General features: G+C 46.0%; 1 protein-coding gene and 1 pseudogene across 1 annotated transcript; one reads left to right on the top strand and one right to left on the bottom strand.

The window, feature by feature from the left end:
- Positions 1 to 1,164: 1,164 nt before the first annotated feature.
- LOC138847597 (heterogeneous nuclear ribonucleoprotein A1-like) lies at positions 1,165 to 3,432 on the bottom strand (annotated as a pseudogene).
- A 995-nt stretch (positions 3,433 to 4,427) lies between these two features.
- Positions 4,428 to 5,682, top strand: LOC108178745 (retrotransposon Gag-like protein 8C). The gene has a single exon (XM_051826942.2). It carries the CDS (start codon positions 4,515 to 4,517, stop codon positions 4,854 to 4,856), a length of 342 nt encoding a protein of 113 aa, XP_051682902.2. The 5' UTR covers positions 4,428 to 4,514; the 3' UTR covers positions 4,857 to 5,682.
- Positions 5,683 to 9,259: the final 3,577 nt, after the last annotated feature.

The following is a 9,259-nucleotide window of genomic DNA, read 5'->3' as shown; positions in this document are numbered from 1 at the left end:
CCATTTTCCATAAATTTTTCAAAGCATCCTTTTGTTCTCATATGTGATCTTGTTCTCATTTTGGTTGTTAGCTTTTTTCTGTGTTACTTTAGCCATTGTAATAAATGTGAAGTAATTTACAATTCATTACTTAGTAATAATGTCGACATCTCTTGGTGAGCTTATTTACCTTGAATTGTTATTTTTAAAACTTTTGTTATTTGAGAAGGAGAGATAGAGAGTTCCCATCCACTGTTTCATTCCCCAAATGCCCACAGTGTTGCCAGGGGAGTGGGGTGTAAAGCCAGGAATCAGGAACACAATCCAAGTCTCCCACATGGGTGACAGGAACCCAACTATTTGAACCATTACCGCTGTCTCCCAGGGTCTGCATTAACATGAAACTGGAATAAGGAATCAGAGCCAACAACTGGATCCTGTCACTGCCATGTTGGCCACAGGCATCCCAAGTGGTTTCTTCAATGCTAAGGAAAAGCATATACCCCCATTTATCTTTTCTAGTGAACTTTGTGTTTAAATAGTTTTCCCTTTTATAATCAGATTGTTTACTTTTTTATTGTCAGGTTATGAGAGTTTGATACATATCCTGTATTCAAGTCTTTGTTAGATACGCGATTTGGCCAAGATTTTCTCCTATCCTGTGCCTTGTCTTTTCAATCTTTAACAGTGTGTTTTGATGAATGCAAGCTTTTTAACTTGTTGAAGTCTGATTTAGCTAATTTTAATTTTATACCTTTTTTAAAAATATTTATTTATTTATCTAAAAGGCATAGTTACAGAGAGGCAGAGGCGGGGTAGGGGGGAGAGAGAGAGAGATCTTCCACCCACTAGTTCACTCCCCAAATGGCCACAACAGCCGGAGCTGGGCTAATCTGAAGCCAGGAGCTAGGAGCCTCTTCTGGGTCTCCCACATAGATGCAGGGGCCCAAGGATTTGGGCCGTTTTCCACTGCTTTCCCAGGAACATCAGTAGAGACCTGGATCAGAAGAGGAGCAGCTGGGATTTGAACCAGTGCCCATATGGGATGCTGGCACTGCAGGTGGCAGCTTTACCTGTCACACCACAGAGGTGGCCTCAGGTCCCAGAGAATTTGGTTTTCTTCTTTTCATGCAAGAGAATTGAATTGTTTATTGATTACGTATGATAATGGATTACACACAAGCTTCATTTCCAACAGTAATTTTATCTGGACCAATATTCAGTTGAGATACATTGCATTGGGTGTGCCAACAATAACTTTTATCACCAAATAATCCCATGACTTTCCTTGGGTGACATTCTTTAATGGTGAATTTCAGAAGATCACAACAGTAACTGTCAATATCCGAGGACAATGACTTTCTACCCAAGCAGTTTGTCAATAAATTTCAAATGGAACCTGGCATCACCCTGAATAATTCTAACTTCATAGGAATTTTCCTAGATGGCTTCAGAATAGGCTAACATTACATAACTTATTTTTTTAAAGATACTTATCATTTACTTGGTGTCATAATAAGACTACTAAATTTAGCAATCAATAGTATGGGTTCAAAAAAAAAGAAGAAAAGAAAAAGTCTATATTAAAACTTTTTTCAAATGCTTTACACTTCCCATAAAAGAGAAATAAAATGTCCTGGTGTACAATTAGTCACAATTACAACTCTCAAGTTTTTAGCCCATACATACGAGTATTGTCAAAAACATGTCTTATTTGTAGCAGGTAGGCACTGCCACCAGTGTGTTTGGCTGAGTTCACAAATCTGTTGTAATCCAAAACTTGCCTACCACTTATCTGGTTCTACTCTCTGGTTAAGGTTTGTGTCCTGGAAGTTAGTAAAACTTCTGCCTCTGCCAAAGCTACTGCTGCTGCTGCTGCTGCTGCTGGAACCACTATAGCCACCTTGATTTTGTGGTTTGGCAAAATATCAGCCACCACCACTGTAGGGGCTGGAGCTTCTGCCTACAAATTTTCCTCCCTTTATACGTTCAAAATTTGAATATTGATATTGTAATTGCCAAAATCACTGTAGCTTCCACCACCTCGAAAATTGCTTTCATCGTTATCACATCCATTGTAGCCATCCCATTGCCACCACATTCACCACCACTTCAGCGGTTACCAAAGCCACCACAACCACTGCAATTTCCTCCATGACCAAAGTTTCCATTGCCACGAAAACCACCCACCATGATCACTATGAATATTTCCAGAACCATTTCATCTGCTTTGGGTAAGTGAAGCGTACTAACCATCTCTCGCTTGGACAGAGCTTCCCTCACTTCACAGTTCTGACCATTCACAGCACAGTATTTCTGAACGACAGTCTTATCCACAGGGTCGTGGTCATCCAAGGCCACAAAAGCAAAACCCCTCTTCTTGCCACTGCATCAATCAGTCATGATCTCAATTACCTCGATTTCCCCACACTGTTCAAAATCATCTCTGAGGGGATGTTCTTCAGTGTCTTCTTTAATGCGATGACAAAAGATCTTTTTCACAGTTAGGTGCCCCCTCCCCCATCTTTGAGAGGCTTGAGACAGCCATTTTTGGTTCCACAGTTCTTCCATCCACCTTGTGTGGTCTTTAAGTCATAGCTGCCACCACCTCCTTCATGGTGGCATAGATGACAGTTCCTGGAACCTGTGGAGTTTGACCTCATTACCACACGGTCACCATTGCTCAAAATGGCTCGTCAGACTCTCATCAGTTGTTTTAGAGCTCAACCCTCTGATGGAGAGCTTCCAAAGCTGTTCCAGCTTTTTAGGGGACTATGGCTTAGACATGACAGCAGCAGTGAGAGAGATTTTGATAATGCTTCCTCAGTGGCATCCTTGGGCAGAAAGGAGTACACCAATGAACATATTTCAAGAATCCATTTTCTATTTAGAGATCATGTTGTCCACAAATAACAAGTGCTTTCCTTCTTGCAGTCCAAACTTTTATTTCTTTTTCCTTTACCTACTTGCTTTTTCCTAACTTCACTGCCTAGAAGTGTTTAGAGTGTACTTACTTGCCTTACTCTTGAACTGACGGTGAGAAATATTCTAGTTTCCCCAGTTTAACTGTGATGTTAGCTGTACGGGATTATTTTTATAGATGCCTTTAATCAGATTTAGGAGTTCCCTTCTACTCCTGGTTGAATGACAGTTCTTTTTTGAATCATGTGACACAGAAATCCTTCTTGTAGGTATTTACCCTAGAGAAGTGAAAATATGCTCATGCAAATATTTTTACATGATTGTTTATAGCTGATTCATTTGTAATTGCCAAAACATGGAAACATGCAGAATGCCCTTCAAAAGGCGGCTAAATTACCAACTGTGGCATGGCCATACTGTAGCAAACGGACTCCAAGTGGCCTCCATCCCATTATGTCGCTCCCTAATTCGCGGAGGAACGACACCAGACCCTGCGCTGTTCTTTTGTCTGCTCGGCCCTTCCCGGGTTTGCTGCCCTTCCAGGTTAGCTGCCGTCCCCCCCCCCCCCCCCCCGCCTCCGCAGAGGGGCGGCACCCCCGCCGCTTTCCCCACTTCCGCGGAGGAGCAGCACACCGCTGGCCAGCTCTCTCAGGGGTTGCTCAGATGTTCCTCGGATGTTGCCCTCTTAATGCCTAAGTGGTTAATGGGGAATGCAATTGGCTTCTAAACAATACAATATGAAAAAGGTGGTGATCTGTTATTGTAATGATTATGTTACATTATACATGACTGCATTTTGCAAGCAGAATCACTGTATCTCTCCTGCAAGCCTTAGAGCTAGCAGCAATGTCGTGAATTGCCTATGGATCAGCAAAATAGGTAACAATTATGGTTAGCATTTATAATAAATTGAGATTTCTTAACATTTAACCTGCCTTATATTAATTGCTCATGGTGCTTTATTATTTTAATATTCTGTCCTGGACGATATTTGCTCACATTGGGGGCCCTCCTGTTGATACTGCAAAACCACCATATCTGCTGCCAGGGAGCCATTTCTTCTCTGGCTGAAAGATACATGAAGAAGCAGTATCCCAGAACTGCATTCTAGGCATCCGGAGCCAAGGGTCTGCCTAGAAATACCCAAGAAAAAGATGAGGGGGGGGACGTGGAGGAGGGCAGCAAGAGGACTCATCAACTTTCAGAACTTGAAATCTGCTGTCGCAGATTAGCGAACTCGCCTTCAACACTCAATCCCAAATCTCCTGGGCTCATCCCCCATCCCCGCTCCGCCTCTGCAGTCCCCCTGGGAAAACTCAGGCCCATCCTTCAATTACGACCCCGCCTCCTTCAGGGTATTTGGCCCGCCCCCTCAACACCCACCCACCCCCGTTCCCACTTTCCCTGCCCTAGCGCGAGACGCATCTGCGGACTAGTGACCATTCAGATTTGCAAGCAAAAGCTACTGAAGTGAATAAGCCCCGCCCTGGCCCTGCCCACCCTGGGCCTAGACCCGCCTCCGTGGAAACGCACTTCCGGGGACGCCTCCTTGCTTGCTGACCTCTGCACAGCCCTGCAGAGCCAGCAAAGCCCAGCAGAGCAAGCAAGGCGAAATGGACGGTCGGGTGCAGCTGATAAAGGCCCTGCTGGCCCTGCCGATCCGGCCGGCGACACGTCGCTGGAGGAACCCGATCCCCTTTCCCGAGACGTTTGACGGCGACACCGACCGGCTGCCGGAGTTCATCGTGCAGACGGGCTCCTACATGTTCGTGGACGAGAAGACGTTCTCCAGCGACGCGCTCAAGGTGACGTTCCTCATCACCCGCCTCACGGGGCCCGCCCTGCAGTGGGTGATCCCCTACATCAAGAAGGACAGTCCCCTCCTCAGTGATTACCGGGGCTTTCTGGCCGAGATGAAGCGCGTCTTTGGCTGGGAGGAGGACGAGGACTTCTAGGCCGCCGGAGCCTCGGGCCCGGGGCCGGCTGCCCTGGGGAGGGTGGGCTGCCCGCCGGCCGCCGCCAGGGTCGCCGCGGGCGGCCCCCGCCGCGCTCGCGCCCGAGTCGAGTCCCGCCGCCCCCCTGCTCCCCGAGTCGCCGCGGCGTCCCCTCGCCCCCGCCCGCCCGCCCGCGTCGTGCTTGCCTTTGTTCCAGGAATAGCGCTCCAGGCTGGCGCTGCTGCCTCTGGGCCTGGCTCTGGACAGCGCCGCCGCCCTGCCCGCTGCCGCCGGCCCGGCCTGTGCCCTGCACCGGGGGCCGCCGTCCGGCCCTCGGGCTGCAGGCTGGGCCCCCGCCGCGCGGCCGACGACCAACCACGCACCGCCGGCCGCCCCCCGCCAGCCCGCATCGCTCTGCCCACGCACCTGCGCTGCCGCCGCCGCCGCCGCCGCCGCCCCCGGCCTCCCGCCGACAGACTGCTCTTCTGAGCCACCTGGACTCCCCTCCGAGGGGTCTGGGCTGGCCGCGGCCCTCGGACCCCGACTCCGACAGCCGGCTGCCCGGCGGGGCCAGCCGGCCTCCCACCATGAGTGAGGCCGCGCCCCCTCCTCCCAGAGACACCTTGAGGGTCTGGGCGCCGAATCGCGCCTGTCATGTCCTCCCGTGGACATGACAGTAGTTCTCCCCGCCCCCCCGAGTCCCGGTTCTTCCGAACGTGCAGCTGTCTCTCTGATGTGTGCCTTGTGTCCCACACTATGACCCTGTGGTCTTCGCGGCTCTTTTACACTACCTGTACAGAAGTCTTTCCATTCTTTCAATAAATGTCAGACCCTGTCCAATAAGAAACTGCGTTCACTGAGTGTGCCACCTTTCCTTGTGTGATCTTGCCAAATCGGTCCATATTTTCTTCAAAACCACATTTGAGACTGCATGGCATAGTTGTAATTCTGCCATCCCATACTGGGGTTCTGGTTGGAACCCCACCTTCTCTTGCCATCCAGCTTCCTGTTCATGTGCTTGGGAACGCAAGAAAAAATGGCCCAAGTGCTTGGGCCTCGCCACCTGTGTGGGAGACTGGGTAGAGTTCCTGGCTCTTGGCTTTCTCCTGGCCCAGCCATTTGAGAAGTGGACCAGCAGATGAAAGTTCTCTCTTTCCCTCTGTCTGCTTTTCTATCACTCTTCCCTTCAAATAAATAAAATAATAAAGAAGTCTTAAAACAAATCCATATGCGCTGACATTCGATGGTTCATATGGCCTTTACATCGAGTCCTCTGGTTGTCCTGGGAATGGAGACCTCACTGGTGACCATTCAATCCCAGCTGCTGAACTCTCTAAACCTGTTAGAAATGTTGTAAGCCTCTTTGGAAATTGATGTGTACCTCATTTATGGCCAAAGGTGATTTGAAAGTTCAACCAGGTAGCCTCTTTTTTATTTTAAAGATTTGTTTATTTATTTATTTGAAAGGCAGTTACAGAGAAGCAAAAGCAGTGGTTTACACTCCCAATTGGCCACATTGGCCAGGGCTGGGCTAGGTCGAAGCCAGGAGCCAGGAATTTCATCCAGGTCTCCCATGTGGGTGCAGTGCCCAAGTACTTTGGCCATCTTCCACTGCTTTCCCAGGCATATTGTTAATGTAGGTAGAAATTTGGTTTGTAATCTGCAGAATAGTACAATTTTAGGTTTCCTTAAGATGGAGAAAAAATTATACCTACCTGTTTCTATACATGCTAATCTCTTAGGTTTACTCTCCTGAAAAGTCTTTGTTACCTCATCTGTCTCTGGGAAAAGTTAAATATCCCAACAGAATCAGATGTTCCTGAAGTGGGCTGATAAGGTAACACTGAATCTGCTCTCATCCTCACTTCTAGTGTGTGTGCTTTTCCAAACCATATGAATGTAGAATAATGCCCAAGAGGTGTTTTACATTTTATTGTTTGTCTAATTGACAAACAATAAGGTAAATAAGGTAAAATTCTGTCATTCATGTGCAGTCATTTGTAGGGTTGTATGTAGAGCTTGAAGGTACATTATTTGGCTGTGTTTTATATGTGATATTTTTTTTATTCCCAGAAACCTGGAAACATCATTAACTCACAGTTTGACATGTCAAGGTCTTTCTAAAAATCCGAGAAAACTGAGATTTCTTAACAAAGTGAAGTTTTTTATGATTTATGGGGCTGATAAAACAATGAGAATCAGGTTCGTTATGAGAGCCAATTCAAGGTTCTCATTAGTCAGACCACCTTGATGTGAATAAAGGACAACTGTGTTAAGTATATTTGATGTTTGGCTTTAAAGTAGATTCTAATGAGGTGGTGTTGAAAGTGTTTGGAAGCAGTTTACATTGCCCGGTAAGTCCTGCATATTCCCCCTATCTGTGTCCACCTGGCTCTAAAAGTAAATAGAATTGGCTGGGGACCTGCTATGTATCCATTAAGCTATGCTAGTAACCCATTATTCTCCACATAATGATGCCCCTACAGTTTTATTCCTCTTGTTCCTTGGTCTACCTTAGTACTATCGCTGCAAATCCTCTTTTGAACTGCAAATGTCTTTGGGAGGACAATGATTCATGAAAATCAGTCATGTATATGTTAGCAAAAGTCCATAAATGGACAAAAGGAATGACATTTCTAAGGGAAAGTTCTTTTTCCTTATTTTACAGTTTCACTTTGCAGTTGCCATTCTTAATTTGTTTCCTTCACTTCATTATCCACAGACTACTCAATACCAAATCTAAAAACTTTATCTCAGAAGGATGTAGAAACATGAAGACTGATAGTATGGCAGGTGAAAGTAATAAAGCGAAGAGAAAGATGCAATTAACTATTTTTGGTGATTGAGACCAGCAATGACTTGGAGCACGTAACTAAGATAATATTACATAAATGTCATGCCACTCAAATTTACAAGAATTTAATATGGGAACAAAATGGACTTTGGATGGTCCATTTTCCTGGCAACATGGGTCTCAGGGGAATTGTGGTAGAATGTCCTAAAGGCTTCACTTCCCCCTTAACCCCTGTGGCCTAAGTATACTCCTGTGCACAGACCCCTAAAGCAAAAATTGAGTAAGGAAGGGGATTCAAAAGTGACCCTTTGTGTGTGTCCCTGATCTATTTGTCCACTAGGCACTGGAGGGAGCTAAAGGAGTTGGATGAGGGATTGAGGACTAAACTCTTGAATGCAGAGTTGCTTCTTACACAGTCTTCTGCAGGGGTCTGATGACCTGCCTACCTCTATAGGTATTGAGACATTGCTTTGTATTCCATCGGTGGGAGTATGAAGATTATTTGGGTGCTGCAACAGGGAGTTCTGAGCAGCAGTGAGCCTGAAGTCGGAAAGAACAAATTTATCGATATGCAAAGGACAAAGATCAGTAAGAACATACATCCAATAAAATAAAATAAGTCAAATGAAAGGTCATTATGATCTCCAAACACTTAATGGCATGGGGAAATGGTTGCACTCAAACAGTAATGAATACTACAGAACAGTCAAAACACATTAAGGGTAATTGGGTTTCTGTCTTACCGCCACAGCAGCTCATCACAGACCCTGTACTGAAAATACCTGGAATCTGTGTTTGTGTGTATGAGCTATCCCTGACCTTGAAATGATGAGGAATGCGGTTCACAGAAGGCTGCCTGGCTTGATTCCAGCATTGCGGGCCCAGAATTGAGTTCCTTCTTTGCCCTGTGTTCTGCCCCTTTGGATCCTCTTGATGGTTGCCCCACTTTCTCCTACTCATTACCGAGTCCTCTTCATCCACACTCTTTCTGGTCCCTCTACAGTCAGCAAATCCCTTCTGTCCCTAGCTGTCACTTCATTGAGTCCCTACCCTAATTCCAATTGCCTGCCTTCCCTTAGCCGGTGACTGTTGATGCCCTGCCACATGCAGGCTCATTCTGGAACCTCTTCTTTCCTGCTGTGATTGTTTCTCTGGGTTTTAAGGCAGCTGAGAGCATATGGTCACATGATGAAAAGTAGAACATTTAGAATTTAACAACCATGTTCTTCTACCTAAGGATATAGCAAGCCTGCTAATTTGGGCCTTCAGCTAAAAGCTGCAGTAGTATCCACCCTGAAACCTGAGTGGAGGACTACATATTGACTAACATTAGAAGCAAACACATTTTCTGTAACAGCCTTGGATATATATTCCTAAAACTAATGTATAGATCAAAGTTCATATAGCAGTTGAACTATTTTGACCTATCAAAATCTCACTCCAGAGAACCTGTTTGCAAGTTACGTTCTCACAAGTAACACAGGGGAATTTCTTTTTTTCCCTGTCAAATTTTAGATTTTCTTTTATTGATTCATTGATTGATTTGCAAGTCAAGGTGGCAGAAAGAGAAATCTTCCATCCACGGGTTTACTCCCCAAATGACTGCAATGGCTGGGGCTAGGCCAGGCTA

This window comes from Oryctolagus cuniculus, chromosome X (assembly GCF_964237555.1).
Source record: "Oryctolagus cuniculus chromosome X, mOryCun1.1, whole genome shotgun sequence".
In the NCBI taxonomy this organism is placed as follows: domain Eukaryota; kingdom Metazoa; phylum Chordata; class Mammalia; order Lagomorpha; family Leporidae; genus Oryctolagus; species Oryctolagus cuniculus.
This window is presented reverse-complemented; position numbering and strand designations above follow the sequence as displayed.